The sequence below is a fragment of the Mizuhopecten yessoensis genome, unplaced genomic scaffold, assembly GCF_002113885.1.
Source record: "Mizuhopecten yessoensis strain PY_sf001 unplaced genomic scaffold, ASM211388v2 scaffold716335, whole genome shotgun sequence".
Lineage (NCBI taxonomy): Eukaryota > Metazoa > Mollusca > Bivalvia > Pectinida > Pectinidae > Mizuhopecten > Mizuhopecten yessoensis.
Window position 1 is genome coordinate 628,647 of NW_018480065.1, and position 18,705 is coordinate 647,351.

Sequence of the window (18,705 nt, forward strand, 5' to 3'; positions counted from 1 at the left end):
GCAAAGATCTAGGTAGGCCTTAATACAATCAGAGGTCCTCTTACATATAATATGTATAAGTGTTGGACACATCAGTAATGCCTGTCCGACGCTGATCCCAGATCGATGCGAGAGGTAATGTAATACAGTGTTAATGGGAAGTTCCTGTAGAATCTTCAAAGACAAATAATCTGTGTGATGTTCTGATATGTCATTGAGAGCTCTCTCTTTGGTCTTTGTCTGTTAAACCGTTTAACGCCACACACAGTCAAGTGCACGTGTATTGGGCTTGAGATTTTTGTTCATCTTACAAGAAATGTTTTGATAAGATGAGTTCTAATAAAACATTCCGTATAATGTACAAAAGTGCATGATTGTTAAAGTAGCGGATTCAAATATCGCCATGATATTTTTTTTGTCTGTGCAATCTTCATGCATAAAATTCATAAAAGATTAGAGGTTGAAATGCAATACAGAAATGAATTAATGCAGCATTAGCTTTTTTCTGGCGAGCATAATATATTCTTTGTATATCTATAAGTAGGTCTATATAAATCTTTATATTTATTTGCACTTCTCTAAACAATCTGACGCCGTGTCTTCCGTTTAGACAGTAAGGGACCTAGAAAACGAAATCACTGATTTAGTGTTGAATAGCTAGGAATTGTAGGTAATTTATATATACATATATGGATTGACGTTAACGAACTGAAACAGTGCCTTTATTTAAACCCATTCACATCTTCCCTGATATAGACAAGCATCGTCATTAATGTGTAGAATCATTCTTGGAAAATTGACGTTTGGACAGACTTGTTGATTGGTGGACAATACCTGTTCTAATTACTGATTAATGTGAGGGTCAAATATCTGTCCCTGGTTTGAAGGAAACATGAACGACGCGAGGAAAGGCAGTGTTATATAGTCGACGGTAGCTATCTCAGTAACGTATATTTTCTATTTTACTTTACTGCCGACAGAATTGTCATTACTCTAAGACAAACTTGAGAATTTAACAGGATAGGATTTTAACGATTAAGTAACAAAACATAGCTGAACTATGAATGAACATTTCAAAAACAGGAATGGTGACATATATAGATAGTGTATGCTGCCCTATTATCCGCTTATCTACAGTTCATTGTATGCAAACAAAACTAAAAGGCACTGACCCCAAATCTAAATTGGCTTGTGAGATTGTATGCTCACCTCTTGAGTAAAAATGCATAAAAAATAATGATGAGACAAAACATAATGGAGCTCCCTTAAACAGAATTATTCACTCTTGATTATCAATCAACCAATCAAGCACAAGTTAACATAACTGTCACTGACGTGGGCTTCCGGTACATGTCAAAACCACGTGTCCACGGTCTATATAGAATCTGACAAGCAGAAGTAACCGGAAATAAGGACACTCTTAGCAGATTATTAGAATTTCTAATTTTAATTCAATAAACAGTGCCTGCCCTCTACTAGCTGCGTACCTAAGAGGCTAGGAAGAAGGCAGGCTTCTATTTACTCCACATGCTGGGACGAGTTTGATATTTGATTTTTCAAACAACATGTAAACACGAATATGTTAACATATCTTTACCAATATCTACACTTTCGACGTTTTTCTTCCGGCCTTAGAGACTGTGTGACCATCGTAAGAAATTAACATTTAGATGTAGTTTGTTGAAACAAACCTTTTCTTACCGAAAAAGTCAGGACGTGCTTTTATTTACTGTTAGTGTATAACGTAGCGATTTTCTCAATTTTAGCACGTTTCGCGCTTAAAACATTGCGCTTATTCATTATGGCGCTAATTAAAGTGCCTGTGTATAGTTTTCTATTGCATCAATTGTTAGTGTGCCAATTCATCTTTGTGCTAATCTGTTAAATTAATAACAGATGCGAAATTTTGTGTCCGCTAAAATATGTACTCGTACAGTACCTTTCCTCTTGAAGAGTTTTAACATCAAGGCCGGTATCTATGTTTAAAAACATCCATTAAATCTATATGTACAACAAAACGATGTTATTTATCAAGGCAACACCGTAGGACGTCATAACCATCTCCCTTGTTGAACATCAATGTTTTCATTGTGATTTAGTATGGAAAGTGTGGTTTATTTTTGTATGAACAACACTGGAAATTTTATAGATAATTGCAATATTTTAGACATTCAGCTTTATGAAATTATCGGCCTTGGATACATCTGTAATTATGCCGACAAGATATAGAATAAAAGGTTATCAAAATTGGATATGTAGCAAGGCAGTAGGGGATATGGTCAGCTCAACGTCTAATTCTTATTATGATGTTTTCTATAATAAGTCGACATGAAACATAACGCCGTCCCCTATCAGATGTCCAGCGGCTTGTGCGATATTTAATTAAGATACATATGTACTTGTGTCCATTCGACGCGTGATATCGGACAACACCTGATGCCGAACGAGACGTACTTTAAAGCCGGTAATTACAAGGCGTTTACTGAATGTTAGTTTATTGTGGTATAATACACCTCCGGCAACAATGATACAGTATTGATATCAATAGGGCTTAATAACGGAAATCGTAGCATGCTTTTGGCGGTATATGTCAAATATAAGCGGCTTCTTCACTGTTCTGGGCAACCCTTTACAATTGAGAGAACATTAAAAAGCTCTAAGTGGAAGCCCTCATAGAATATCACTATTCGAATAACCTCAACCTTCAGCAGGAATAACGTGAGAAAAAGTGATGCGATGCCGGAAAACGTTTAGAAGGGTGCGGTATGCTATTGTTCCTTTTGAAATAATTAGAATATCATTGTTTCACAACTTTATGTAGCACGAAGCATGTTTATTGCGGTATCTAACCGATCCATTTCCAGTTTATAGTCGACTGTCGACATCCCTCTCATAGATGTTTGCAGGAACACCTTTTACTCCGAGTCCTGTGACTTTGAATACTGACCCACATAATGGAAAATATCTTAATTCCTGGTCAAAAGCACCATTTGGCCCAGTTGTGACATAAAGCTCGTCCAAATTTTTCCCGCCGAAACAACAGGAAGTCGTTCTTGGCGCAGGGATGATTACTTCTTTCAGTGCTTTACCTGTTAGAACGCCATGAAAACACTTCAGTTTCATTCATCGACGACAGGTGATAGATTTTACCATCGTCAAAATCGGAATAATATTACACAAATTTGTTGGTACATATATTACGGATAGTGAAATTTAGCTCTCTTTAGATACACATAAGTAAGTCCAAACCGTAACCTACGTTTGAAATCGAAGCTTTTCTAAACATTTTGATTCATTGACTCATAAGACATGGCAAGTATAAAACATTCAGATGAAAATATTTTTTTCTTTAAAAATTAACAAAATATCACAGAAAATAAATTTTCTGTTTTGAAATGTAATCGGGGAATAACAGACAGATAGTAGCAATACTCTTACCTGTGACGGGATCAAAACAGATGACCTTTCCGGCTCCGTAGCAGGCGACCCATAGGTGTCCGTCTGTGTCAATGGTCATACCATCCGGCCAACCCATCATGCTCTCTTCCGGAAATGAGCGGAAGTCGATTGCATCCCGTCTATTGCCTGCAATGAATGATATTACCGTCTGCCAGGTAAAACCAAGATTATAAAGAAGTCTGACAAGTAAAACCACTGTTATGTAGAAGCCTGCCAGGTAAAACAACTATTGTGTAGATTCTTGTCAGGTAAAACCACGATATTACTGTTTATGATATTCACCAGATAAATCAGAATTAGGAAATATGTTATACAGTTCCCATTTCGTTCTTCCAATGAGTTTGTTGTATCTCAGGGTGTCTGTTGTACGCGGGAACTGTTCTATTACCTGAAGAATACTGTGAAGACAGCATCTTTCTCGCCCTCAATTTCAAAAGGTGATTGACTATAGAAATTTGCTGCATCTGCATTTTATTTGATTTTGAAAATTGCGGGTCTATATATATATCCTTTTATATAGACAAACGTATCAAAATAACAAAGATATGCTTGTCTGATAAATAATTTGTTGCTGAAGAAAAGTGTAGTATGCCTACGTTTTTATGAATGAGAGCACAACTTACTTATTTTCCCGGATGTGACGTGATACGTGAATGCCTCCACTTTCCTTGTCGGCGTGTCGATATAAAACATAACTTGTTTGTCGGGCGACCACGCTAGTCCGTTTGATACTGTGATCTTGTTAAAATGCTTGACCAATGTCCCGTTTGTGTCCAGGCAGTACAGACTGCCAACGTTTTTCTCATAAGTTGGCATGTTGTCGATTTGGCCACCCATAGTACCTAAACAATAAACCAAACCAAACGACATTTCATTTTGAAGTATTCAAGTAATTTCAATATTTATTAAAAACATAAAGCAATCAGGGGATACAAGCATGTCATCAAAACTGTAATTACAATTCTAAATTAAAAAAAAAAAAAAATAGGAACAAAGTAAACAAATAACATGGAGACTTAGAAATGTACAGATATAAAATGGCCATGTGTTCCGGAAGGTTAAGCGTCATACCGTAACGGGCCAATAACGTGATGGAAATACAGTTCGTTTATTAATACAATTAACAGTTGTGGGGTTAAACGAATGGATAGTTATTGAGTAATAGACCATTGATAACTCTAATACGCTTAAGTTATGTTTGTGTATGACTATACATCAGCCGTAGTTGTGATGAAAGACAGTAGGTGTGATCTTTTGTCATATTGGTCAGTTACTGCATTGGGAAGACTATATTTGGACATAGTGAACCATGGATATCTGCCAATACCGCTTCTATGTATATTTCTATTGAATTAACATGCGTTTAACATAATTTTGAAATGTTTTTTGTACGGTGGCCTTGTTGTTTGATAAAACATGCTACAACCGAATTTATAGAGTATTTACATGGTATGCACGTGTAAATATTTTTCCGAAACATTACTTTAAACAACAAACAATATACCTCAAAAGTCGAAGTCAAATTATGTAGCGTCTGGAAAAAACGCTTTTCCCCTTAAACGTTGAAAATGATCATGTATTATTATTACTTATGCTACTTCTTTTGAATTTTTGGTATTGGTCAAAATTAATAAGTTACTTTTGTAAAGATGTTTCTTCTAAGATTGGACATCTTCTCAGAAATCATAAGACTTTTAATACTTAAATTTGGCTGTAAAAATGATGATCCATTAACGCCGAGTTAATTATAACCGTTGACGATGTTGAAATCGTATTTTGCATACAATGTACATGTATGTGTTTAGAGTCTGTCAGCATTGGCTGCAACAATAGTGCTTTTGGTTGATTCGAGCACTTTGGGTGAAACTATTTTAGACTATTACCTTCCCAAACATGAAACTTAAACGATAATAGTTCAAAATACTTCAAAAAAGTCGAAGTGTTAAGATATACAAGGATATCTATCAGTGAAATTGTTGTGAACTTACATGTAAACATTCGTAAGTGACACAACTCTTAAAAGTACTGCCGACAATTAAGAAAATAACCCACAGAAAACAACAACAACAACAACAACAACAACAAACAAACAAAACGGGTGGAAAAAGAAAAACGAGAGCAGAAAGTGAAAAAACATTCTTATTTTTTTGAATGGGCCCGGTTTTTTGTTGAAATTAGATCTTTGACCATTATGAAACCTTTCAATGATGAACTTAAGAACTGTTCCGTTTCCATCTTCAACGTTGAAAATTGTCCTTAAACATGTTCATGTTTATTTTTATGACTGCTCAAGTTAAACACCAAACCTTAAAAATGACCCTAGAGCGTTAAAACAATTCCTATTCCTTGATCACTTGAAGAACTTCCCTAGTGAGTCAACGTTTGAACTCACTCGATAATATATTATTGTTTATTTTGTGTAATGGTTTCGTTTTACTATTCAAAGTAAAAGATGGAGCTCTAAACAGTCTATTTTCTAAATTGCCACAGTTCCATATTCAACGTTGAAAGCAGACATTATGACATATTTCCATATAAAATACTCAAAAGTGCTTGCTAAGAACATGATGGAGGCTAATATAGTCATATTCAACATGTAACCTTCTAGATTTGTGCAACTGAATGGTGGCTGAGTTACATAAAGCAACAATGTCCATATCTTAAAGCCGTTAAGCAGTGAATCATGTAGATATTTGGGTTTTAAACGACCTTTTCATGCACATGATGAAACGTACCACCGTAAAAACAATGTTAGCAGTAGTTCATAGCAAACGTACTCACGTGTGTGTAAAACACGCTCTCAGATTCGGGTTACTTTTCAACGGGGTCCATGTTCAACGGATATGTCAAAATAAAGAATTGTCCACGGCTACCGAGTTCCATTCCCAAAGTTAAAGACTGACCCGTGTTTTATATTCCAAGGAGTCAATTTTTAAAGTCTCCCCATAGCACATTTTAAAATAATCTGGAATTGTGTGATTGTTTTTTTTCTACTTCGATGTATTGACGAATGTGTGTAGATATCAACCGAAATATCAAAAGATCAGCAATATATTTGACCGCTTGAATTTTTATTGTTACAATTTTGTTGATTTTTCCTGATTCGGATATGTTCACAACCTTCAATTGCATCAATTCAAATGAAAAATGTATTTGTCTCAATGGTATTCCTTTGATTTGTATGCTGGATCATTCCATTATCTGTATATATCTATAATAAAATATTGCAAAGAAGACTCTATATTGAGGATTTTACTATTATATTCTTCTACAATGAATGGCATGTATGTATTTTTCTGCTAAAATTAATTACATAAACATTTATCTGAGGAAAACAGATGCTGTAAATAATTCGTCCTTTGTCTAAGGTCCTCAAAGACCCAAGAAACAAACAGCTGCAAGCAAAAATCTTACTCAATTATTATACATCCATGAAATTAACAGTAAGGCAAAATCATTATACGTGACATCGCTTTTCCTGTGCCTTTTCAACTTTATTACTCTTTACAAAATTATAAATGTACAGAGGAAACATAATTACAACAGTATACAATATCAAATGTAATATACATGGAGGACAAATCATGATATTTTTTAAAATAAAATTTTGACAAATTTGCATAAATTTCTTAATATTTTAACATTATTTGTATTCATTAGTTCTGAGAACTTAACAATATTTGGCATTACATAGTAGTATTTATATAAATATAACTTCCTTTTTGTAGACAGAAAGGGATGTTTTAACAAGTAGTTACATTCGTCACCAACGTCTTGGGTATCGGAATATGTGCATATTCTGGTTTGGTAATCAACATTATTCCATCTTCCAGTTTTCACTATAAACTTATGATTACTAGTTCTAAATTTACACAATACAATTCGTTCATTTCCAGTCTACAATTCTAGATAATTTTCAAAATTACAATTATATGCATATGTTCTGTAACACTTGTAAAAACTGGTCATTGAATATTTACTGCGTAATAAGTTTTAGCCCTAGCGGGTTTGTTACTATGTTCAAAAACCTGGGAATTCCATATAAATATTAATCCACATTTATTTAAAAAACTTTGTATGAATTTCAAGTAGGGAATTAATTTGTTTTCATTATTTTAAACATGATATAACATATGATACAAAACAATATTCAATTTACTCTTTTTAGACTGTAGCATTATTAACCAATAATTATCATTCTAGTTTTTATTTCAATTAAAAGGGGACATGTGCCGTTTGATGTACTTTTTTTCAAACCTAATATCAATTTATAGAATTTTAAATGAAAACGTTCCAAAATCTGAGTGTTTGTGTAATCCCAGGCTTCACGTCCATACAGCAAAATAGGGTTTGTTATTTTATTAAAAACATCATAAATACATTTGATAGATAAATTCAGTTTTCTACCTTTCTTTAAAACATCATACATACAATGTAGCTATTGTGGCTTGTTAAATATTATGGTTTTTGGCATCATTTAAAGAACATGTGCGCGAGAACACTGTTCCCAGGTACATATATTCGTCTACACATTCTATGTCTACATCATTAAAAGCAAAAACTTTTCTATTAACATGCCGACCTTTGCTAAAAACCGTACATTTTGTTTAACTTCTATTAACTTTCAATTTCCAAATGTTACAGTAGTCGCTAAAACTATTAAGCTGATTTCGTAAATCATTCAAACTATCAGAAAATAAGATTGTATCATCTGCATATAGGAGGATGAAAAGTTTAATATATATGTGAAGGTCTGTTTCAAATCGACTATTGATGCATTCAACACCCTTGATATCATGTTGTATCATAAAATCTTCCACGTCATTTAAATATAGGCTGAAAAGAAAAGGGAGATAAATTTTCCCATTGTCTCAATCCGATATCACAAGGGAAATAGTTTGATTCTTGACCATTCAATACAATTTTAGATTATACTCCTCGATACATATTGTGTATAATAGTGTACATTTTCCCATTTATATGATTTATTAATAGTTTGTTCCAGAGACCATTTCGCCCCAACTTATCAAACGCTTTTTCGAAGTAAATAAAAATACAATATAACTAATTTCTCATCTCATTTGTGAGAGAAATTAATGAATGTAGTACAAAAATATTGTCCAAATTAGAATATATTTTTCGGAAGCCTGCTAGATTTTCACATATATATGATGTTATATTCATCAGAATAATTTTGAAGTCTTTCATTTTATATTTAAGTAAATAATTTACCGAGTCAGCTGAAAATTGTAAGAAGTCTTTAATTGAAATTTTAAAATATTTTTACATGTACTACTGTATCCACATGACGGCGTTGCGTAACTTACCCGTGATGAGCCTCCTACTATATAGGTTATACATGACGACGTTTTGTCACTTACCCGTGATGAGCCTCCTACTATAAAGGTTATACATGACGGCGTTGCGTAACTTACCCGTGATGAGCCTCCTACTATATAGGTTATACATGACGGCGTTGTGTCACTTACCCGTGATGAGTCTCCTACTATATAGGTTATACATGACGGCGTTGTGTCACTTACCCGTAATGAGCCTCCTACTATGTTACACGCGGCCGGCGTCGTTGCTTAACTTACCTGTGAAGAGCCTCATACTGTTCTACACGTGGCGTCGTTGCGGAACTTACCTTTCAAGAACCTCCTACAGTGTTACACGCGGCGTCGTTGCGCAACTTACTTGTCCAGAACCATATACTGTGTCCAACACGATGTCGTTGCGTAATTAACCTGTTAAAACCGTCTTACTTGTTAGACATTGCGTCGCTGCGTAGCTTACCTGTCCAGAACCTCCTACTGTAATACACCTGGCAGCGTTACATACAATACCTTTAGCTCTGCATCAAAACATACAAGGATGTGCTCTGTTGTATTAAGGTTAGAAATAACAGATAACCAAGGATTGAAAGTGAAACTTATTACCTGTTGTACTTCTGTTACATAAGATGAAAAATAATAATTAGAACCCATTTATACAAAATTGGGGATCAACTTGCGCCTCATTTATTTAACATATAAATGACGGCATAAAAAAACCAACATGAAATATTGTACACTTGTATCAATTTAAAATGGACAATAAATTTCTATTAAATTAAATAAAAAGGAGGAAGGGGTGGGAGGTGGCTTGTGATAAATATCAGAACTAATAGCTGCCACTTAAACTTGTGTCTGATATTTTTTCTGTAAACAAACTGGCTCCGCATGTGTGTTGCATCCCAATATAATTGTGGATATTTGCCAGTACGAGTTACTTCCCTTGTCCTTAACAGTAAAGCGAACTAAAAGTGAAAAACATCAATTAGCCTATCTAAGGCTGTCTAGTGTGTTTCACTAGGCCGCGGTGGATGACTTACCCGTCCAGAACCTCCCAGCAGGGTCACATTTGCCATCGTTGAATCGGTCGTCAAATCCCACCGAGTCGACCTCGTGTAGTTTGGTGGTGACTCCAGTGTTCCATTCCAGATGTGAAATGGCCCTGCCCATCCCTACTAGGTAGCCTCCACCTCGACATGGTACCACTGACCCCACCGTCTGATCTTCATGCAAAACCAGAACGATCTAGGTTAGTTACGTGATAGATTGAATTGCTGGTAGTTGATCGATTATAAAACTTGCTATTCCATTCCATTAGCACGTGCATTAAATGTACTCTTCCCACGTGCGAAACCATAGCGGATGTACGTTGAATAGAGTCGTCTTGCGTGCGGTTGCATATTTTTCATAGTGGTAATTGCATACCATCTAAAGTTACCTTAGCACAAGCAACGCACTCTTGTAAAGAAGATTTTAACTGTAGGATTGTGTGGAGCTTTCAATATAAAACATGTCTCTGGATGTAATATAGCTTAATCTATGTGTGTTATATATATCCCAGAATTTCCACGGATGTTACTCTCTTACGCGCTCTGCACCCCTAGAATATGTCACGACGAAATCGAAGGCGTTGACCGTGTTACCTTGTGGATGATAGAAATAGACTTGTTTGATACTTTGATGTACACAGGAAAATAAATCGGGCGGGACTGTGACATTAGAATTGACTGGCGTTGGGTGCTAAACCTCTGTAATCTTAAAGTCTAGGTGACACCAAAGCGACTGGTTTGATTTTGGTCATCTGAATATTTATCATTTAAAAAATAGCTTACCGCGTGCCTTCGATTTTGGTATGACATATTCCAGGGGTGCAGAGGTCAGTGAAAGTAACCGCAGAAAGTTCGATCATTTAAGAAGTTTGAAATGTACATGTATTTTTTGTGAAATAGTGTGCAGTGTAAATGTATTATATGTTTATTAGTTTGCAATGTACACTTTCATTTGGTTCCTGGCAGTGTTGTGTGTTAAATTGAATGTATCATATTATATGCAGATAAACTTTATTTGTTTTACTACAATTATGAAACATGTTTTTACAACTTATACTGATCACTCTTGTTGGCCCAGATGTAAGCGCGCGAGTGGGTCTTACTGTGGGATTAAACCGGAGCACCCGGAGAAAACCCAAATTGTCGGGCAGGTGACCCCATACCATTTCACGTCCGATTGGGGAATCAAAACCCGGCCGCCTTGGCAAAAGGCAAGTGCGCTTTCCACTACGCCGCCACCCGACCACCCCATATATCTTGTTTGAAGGTGTAAAGGTAAAGTTGTATGTATTATATTGCAAAGGTGAAGCTTACTGTACCTAGCTGGACGTAGGCGAGACCCTTTGTAATAGTATTCCATCTGAAAATCTTTTGCTCCAAGCTGTCCACAAACAACAGTGTTTGTGTGTCCGCCTCCCAGTGGGGCCCCTCCCCGAGCTGACTGGTCACGTGAGGTATCGCCACAGATACCTTCATTATAATATTTCACCTGCAATAGATAATTGGCTATTTTATAACGAACAACTACTGCTTTGATTTTTTCTTACTTCATTTATTCACATTTTTTTCTTTTAATTCATTTGACCCCACGTCTTTAAGATGATTTTTTTCAATAGTGAGCCTTCGGTTAAAAGCTAAGCGTGGGGACATGCGATAAAATAAGCATATTTCATAAATGATATCTGTTATTACTGTGCTTTTTTTAATGTATTTGAAGTTGTAGTTTCATACAGACTTTCTATGAAAAAGTTGCGAAATTTCTTTGCCTGCAATGTCGTTATATCGTCTTTGCCTATATATATATGTATCTATTTAAATATAATACGTATCCACCGAACGTTTGTTTGTTCTTTGCCTATATATATATGTATCTATTTAAATATAATACGTATCCACCGAACGTTTGTTTGTTCTTTGCCTATATATATATGTATCTATTTAAATATAATACGTATCCACCGAACGTTTGTTTGTTCTTTGCCTATATATATATGTATCTATTTAAATATAATACGTATCCACCGAACGTTTGTTTGTTCTATGCCTATATATATATGTATCTATTTGAATATAATACGTATCCACCGAACGTTTGTTTGTTCTTTGCCTATATATAAATGTATCTATTTAAATATAATACGTATCCACCGAACGTTTGTTTGTTCAGATACAGTGCTCATATTGGGTCATACTGTCGTCATTACATATGAGACCTGATTCAAATTTGGTAAAACCCCAGGCCTTTTATTTCCCTATCCCACATCTTTGGTCATGAAAGAGTATTTTTCTCTCATTCCAACAACCAGAATATGGACTGGCTACCATTTTCAAAATATTGATTTTTCCTCTAAGCTTTTTAGACGAAAACGAATCAGTCAGCCAGATTAAGCATTCCCTATATTTGCAAACAGAGTTTGCGCAGAAAAAATAATCACAGCTTTCTAACGTATACGGTAACAGTCCATGTTTTATAACAAACCTTTGTCAGAGATCACCTTAATTTATTGGATATATTTTGACAAACAAAGTGTCGCATTCGTCATTTGATGATAGGGTGGCCGAGAGTTGTAGAGGTGTAGCATCAGTTGAAAACGGCAGGTTTTTGAACCTGACTGATTACGGAGTTGTATATACTTAAATATTTACATTTGCACTGCATAGTGCCTAGATAACTCTACTGGTCCCATTGTAACATATTTACCAATGAACTACAACGGGGATTAGGTCAGGGTAGTGATGTCTACTCCATCTCCTGCATATCAGTCTAATTCGTCTTCATTCACGTCAGGTTTCTTGAGTAATTCTACCTTTCATGGATGTTCATTTCCCTTCGGTAAACATTGAAAACTTGTGCCAGCCGACTCAAAACTTTCAATGATGGCCGCCTCCGCCAGCTGATCTCTGACCTAATTACCGCCAAGTGGCGATGTTCCGCTGTGTTGTGTCTTAAAATGTTATTGTATGACAGTTAAATCGCTAAATGACCACAACATATATTAAAATGGTCACATGTTAGTATACAAATTGGTAATTGACATATATGCATTTAAATAAAAAAAAAAAAAAAATTATTAAATTTACTGGGGAATTTTCTTGTTTGTTGTTTTTGTCGGCCTGGTTGCCCTTGACAACGACTGTGGAATGCGAAACGACCCGGCTGTTCCGAACAATTTACCGCTGACCCAGTCGGTGTGTATAAGAGTTTTTAAACATTAATTAACAATACTCGCAACATTGCACAACTAATATTGTTGGTTTGGAATATAAATATAAGGATTGTTTGTCATATTTTTGACGTTTATTGGCGTGTAATCTACATCGGGCTTGCGATATATTTAACATGGTGCGCTAACGCGCATCATTCAAGATAACGTAAGCCCGATGTAGTTTACATGCCAATAAACGTCAAAAGGATGACAACCAATCCTTAAATATCGCTGGGTTCCGTAGACATATTATATTTCCAAGGGTTTATACACTTTTTCATAAAGCTTGAAATAATATCTACCCAAGTCATGCTTCAACTGCAATGTAATGCTGTTCCCCGTCGAGTTTAGATATGTACCCCGACGGAATCGTCTTTTCCGGTAGTACCTGGTAGACACAGATCTAGAGGGGTCAAGCACTCTTAGCACTATTAAAATAGATGTACAGCGACGAGTTGTCTTTATTGCTGACGAATCAAGTAAAGACTGAAATACAAATGCCTAATCAGCCAAAAATAGCAACAATTAAAACACGATGAAATTAATTTACATGATTAATTCCTTACTAATTATTCATACCTTTGACCTGTATTTCTACTTAATACCACAACAAAACCAATTAAGTGGGTTATTGATATAGACCCTAGACATACTGTAGGTCTCAGAGACGTTGCATGTCTCTGTATGGACTAGATGTGTAGCACTGAAATCAGTAGAAAATAGAAATACCGGTATCAACACAAAGGCGAAAATAAAAAAAACTCTCTCTACCTTAAAACAATAGAAACCTAACATTGTTGTCATGATCAATTCAATAAAACACCAGACTTACATTGTCTGGGGCAACAATGGCCATGATAGGCGAAAACCAGATAAGATCCGCGACTACGAGGTACACCAACATACCATCCTTTCATAAACGTTTTCTATAATAGAGGGGCGTAACTCTAATTTGCCAAACTGACTGTGAACAATAAGGATGCACACACCTAAGGCAGCACACTCCCCGTCTGATATTAACACCTTAATATCACTACCATTTAGCTTCTACCTATAGCTAGTAATACAACTAAATTGAAAATTATAATGTTATCACAAGAACAAATTCGATCCACAACTGGGCGAATGCAGGTTGCTTGTCTACCTTCACGACTGACCCTAACTTCTACTTCCCTAACTAAGTCATCGTCACTAGGAAACACGTTAGACACGACTCCCAGCGACAAGTCGTTCCGCACAAGTCCCGTGTCTTGCAGCATGCCAATGCTACCTTCCTTTACGTTGGGCATTTCTTGATGCCACTTTCGACGTCGCTGAACGGTCGGTAGGAATTCCTCGCGCCAACGCTTCCAGAAACGGTCGGACAAAACTTGCACGTGTTTCCATCGAGACTTGTACATCTCTTTTACATCTGAATGTACAAACACATCCGCAGAATCTCCAGTTTTCGGTGTAAGAAGGATTGACGGGGTAAAGATGAATGGTGACTCTCGGGATCCGACGAGATGAACGATAGAGGTCTGGCGTTAACTATTGCCATCACCTCACACATGAACATAGATAGTACTTCGTGCGTAAGATCCCACCCCCTTTCATCCAAAAGATTAGAGTTTAACACCTTTCTGACCGCACCTATCATCCTTTTCCAACATCCACCCATATGAGATGAAATGGTGGATTAAACTTCTATACTGTTCCAGAAGAGTACAGAATCATCTAGTGTCGATATTGAGTTCACTCGTTGCCCGTACGAAATGTGTGCCCCTATCAGACCTGAATTCTGTGACCTTCCCTCGTACTGACTGAAACCTTTCCAAAGCGTTAATAAATGAAGACGAACTCATATCCTCGATAAGCTCTAGATGAATTGCCCGTGTAGTTAAACAGGTAAATATCACTGTCCAACGCTTAGAATAAGCCGAACCTCCCCACGTCTTCCTAGTTATGATACTCCAGGGGCCGAACACATCATCCCCGACATAGGTAAATGGTGAAGCAGGTGTTAAACGAAAATCGGGTAGATCAGCCATCCTTTGCTGACACATTTGTCAACGTAGTTTCTTACATGCAAAATCAAACGCTTTCCTCCTGTGATCCAGTAACCAGATTCTCTGACGGAGCCCTCCGTGAAGTGGCGACCTTGATGACGAACTCTTTCATGGCAATCGAGAACGATGAGTCTGGCAACGTACGCCTTACCAGGTATCAATATCAATATTGAGAAACAGACAACTACGCCCTGCTTTAACGGCCGCCAACGCGTAGCAAACCAGTATTGTCAAAGACAGGGGAGAAACTCAGAATGGTTCTGTTCTTTGTCAAAGTCTTTCCTACTCTCAAACAGTTTATCTCGGTCTGATAGAATTATTTTTGTACCTCCTTAATGATGAGATTATTTGCACGTTGTCCGGCTTCAACACTCAGTTGTGATATACAGTGATGCCATCCTCGACATTTTGTTTCAGACGATGAAAAGCTCTCTGCAATATGGCTGATAAACGCAGATGTGTCGTAACATCAGACCATTGATCAGATTCACAGAACGCAAGAATTTTGTCAACTCTGTTTGACACATGTTCAGATAGCCCTGGACCACCTTGCTATCAGTGTACTTGAGAGGACATGCAATTCCTCCTGTAAGGGTTGTCCTATCTGAATGGCCAGCACCGCGGCACATAGCTCTAATCTGGGCACGGTGTACCCATGCTTTTGGCGCAACTTTGGCTTTGCCCAATATGAAACCGACATGACTGACCTTTTCTCTGCGGACTCTCATGTACGCTACGACAGCTATGGTTTCCTGTGAAGCGTCGAAAAAGATGTGGATCTTCCTATTATCCTCGGATGACGTCGTAGTTATGTACTGACATGGAACATTCACTTGGTTCAGTAGGTAAAGAGAGAGCAGGAGATCCTAGGCTTCCTTTGCCCTGGTTTCCATGTAAATCGCAGGTCTGCATATATCTCTCGGGTGTGTTCTGTGTCAAGTTTACTCAAGTGCATGACGTCACAAACTGCCTTTATTGTCACCTGTATGTCGTCCGTTTATAATTGCCAAACGACAAGATTTATATGAATTACACACTTGTTTCCTACTGAGTTTACATAACTACTCTTACCTATTCTTACAGAAACATACATGTGTTGAGACCGTAGCTATAACATAATTACCACCTAGGGCCTGTCACACCTACCCGATTTGGGTCGCCGGAGCTATACCGCTGCACTTGTTTGACGATTTCCGGGGATCGGTACGAGTACGGCAGTGCAACGCTATCACTTTGCTAAGAACGGAAGTAAATCGTCAGGGCATCCTCAGAACATCGGCGAAAAATCAAGCAACGGCAGGCGCCGGTAGTAATTTTTGAACATGCTCAAAAATGTCCGCAGTTACGCTCCCGGAGCGAGCAACGGGACTACAACGGTAGTACAGCGGCGGTACTCCAGTACTGCTTCGTTTATGTCGTTAGAGCACCGGAAGCGCCCCGTAATGGATCGGCGGCTCTCCGACCGTAGCCTCAATGTGTACCGTACTGATAACAATGTGATACCGCAGTACTACCGAATACGGTAGTACTTATGCCTCGGTATAACATCGGCGGCGTATCGGTAACACTAAGCTGACAGAAAAGTGGTATTCGGTAGCACATCGGCTTTACAGTGGCAGTAAAACGGTAGAACAACGGTAACGCCGGTACTACTCGGTATTGCTATGGTCAATTTTTCAAGTGCTTTCTCGCCGGAGCTCTGCCGATGTTAATTTTTTTTCTCCGGTTTAGTCCCGGCGTTGTACATCGGTTGTGTGACACGCCCTTAAATGTCTGTGAATATTAACACAATATAACTTGTAATAAATTGGACAAATGTATTGAACTTATGTAATGTACGTGTGATAACAAACCAAAAAAAAAAAGAAAAAAAAGAATCATAATAAATAACTTTCTGTTTACATGCCATAGTATTTATCTACTATAATAACATAGAAATAATGTTTAAATCCGGTACCTGCATCAGGTAACCACTTTCCAGAGAAGTTGGTACGAGTTGTTTGTGTATTTATATAGTTATTGTTTATTTATGGCGTGGCCATTTCAGTGTATCAAGTCAAGTAAATAACGAGGTTGCAGCACAATAACCTTCTCTTTTCTGTAATGCGTCTAAGTATTTAAATATATTAATGTTGATAAGTTTGTCGACAGTGTATCGGTGACATTCCAGGCTATTACAAAAATGTCACCCGAGGTCTTAACGTTCACTTTGAAATATCTTTAAGACATATCTTTAAGACATATCTTTAAGACTTATCTTTAAGACATATCTTTAAGACTTATCTTTAAATCATATCTTTAAGACATATCTTTAAGATCTCTTATTCAAAATGGTGAAACGTTTTCTGAACTGAACCTATTTCTGGTTATATCGAGATAAATATAGGTAGGTGGCGTAGCTGTGTTTTCGCTCATCACTTTACCGTAAACGGTTCTGTGTTATGTCAGCCGAGCTTATTAGAGAAAGTTCCCGACAATCCTCAACCTTGTAGATGGACCATGCGCAGCTGTGCATCATGATGCCACTTACTTATATGGATATCATCTGGGATATGAACCTGGAAAAACCTCGAGTCTGTATGATATCTAGCTCTATTGTATATAGATCTTATGTAGGACGTCTCCTGAAACCATGGATTCGGACCATAAGATCCGTGGTCAAACTGATACCGAATCCTCATTATGATTCCTTATGTGGAAAATCCTCGATCTATAATGTGATACCTAAATTGTATAGGTACCTTATTATAGGTATAGAGTCTGTAATTTAACATGGGAGCTGAATACACCACATTATATGTGTTGTATACCTCCCAAATTAAAGCTGTACATTATACCTCTCGTATGTGCTTGTGTGCAGCTGAAAAGCCCCCAAGTAAACTACAATAACATACATCGAAGGACAATGTCATTTATAAATTAAAAGCGGGCTTTTTTAGGCTTGCTTGTTCTGCTCAACAATTAACGAATTCACGCGTATTTATCTATTTTATTGACCCGTACGTGTTCGAGGAAATAATAGGCCTGGTGTATCCCGCTGCATGATCGTAAGAGGCGACTAGTGTTGGCACGATTTCTCACCCGACACAATTTCTCACCCGGATAAGAAATTGTGCTAAAATTGCTGCGTTCACAACACGATTTCTCGCCCGGATGAGAAATCGTGTTTGGAGTAGGCATATTACCGGTTCAGATTCGGAGATGGTTTATCCCGTGTCTTCAATTTAGGGGACATATAGATGAAATCAAGAATCGATCTGCTGTAAACCCGTGCGTGTGTATCGTAGAAGGCGGAAAACCTAATAAATGTGGCAAAATCTGGTAACTCACCTGTGAATGAATAAACAGCAGTGGTAAAATGCTGGTTTACTGTCTTTGCATACCTACAATAATACTCACCTGATGTCTCTATCGCTTTATCATCCTACAGATGAGTCCTATACACAAACACGGCATACGTGAATTGTGTTATCAGCTTCTGTTTATAAAGATAAAGGACAGCGTGCGATTAGAAATAAGAGATGATATATATATACAGTGTATATATATGTACATTGTATATATTACAAAACACCTAACCCATGATATTGCATAATCTATCCATGGATATCGTGGGAAAATATAAATGTGT

The 18,705-nt window shown here is 37.0% G+C and overlaps 1 protein-coding gene across 1 annotated transcript; it reads right to left on the reverse strand.

Annotated features, from left to right (window-relative positions):
• Window positions 1–2,840: 2,840 nt before the first annotated feature.
• On the reverse strand, window positions 2,841–18,490 carry LOC110443273 (regucalcin-like). The gene is made up of 5 exons (XM_021487398.1): window positions 18,474–18,490; window positions 9,812–9,994; window positions 4,062–4,280; window positions 3,418–3,564; window positions 2,841–3,068 (listed from the first exon to the last, which is right to left on the reverse strand). The coding sequence occupies exons 2-5, from the start codon at window positions 9,939–9,941 to the stop codon at window positions 2,845–2,847; spliced, it is 720 nt and encodes a 239-aa protein (XP_021343073.1). The 5' UTR covers window positions 9,942–9,994; window positions 18,474–18,490; the 3' UTR covers window positions 2,841–2,844.
• Between the last annotated feature and the right edge of the window lie 215 nt (window positions 18,491–18,705).

What these genes read in the sequence shown, in the direction of transcription:
- LOC110443273 (XM_021487398.1), bottom strand. Translation starts at nt 9,941, where the DNA reads ATGGGCAGGGCCATTTCACATCTGGAATGGAACACTGGAGTCACCACC. An exon ending in CGTCACATCCGGGAAAATAA is followed by an intron (nt 3,565 to 4,061) that starts GTAAGTTGTGCT and finishes CATTCATTGCAG; the next exon opens with GCAATAGACGGGATGCAATC. An exon ending in CTGTTTTGATCCCGTCACAG is followed by an intron (nt 3,069 to 3,417) that starts GTAAGAGTATTG and finishes GCGTTCTAACAG; the next exon opens with GTAAAGCACTGAAAGAAGTA.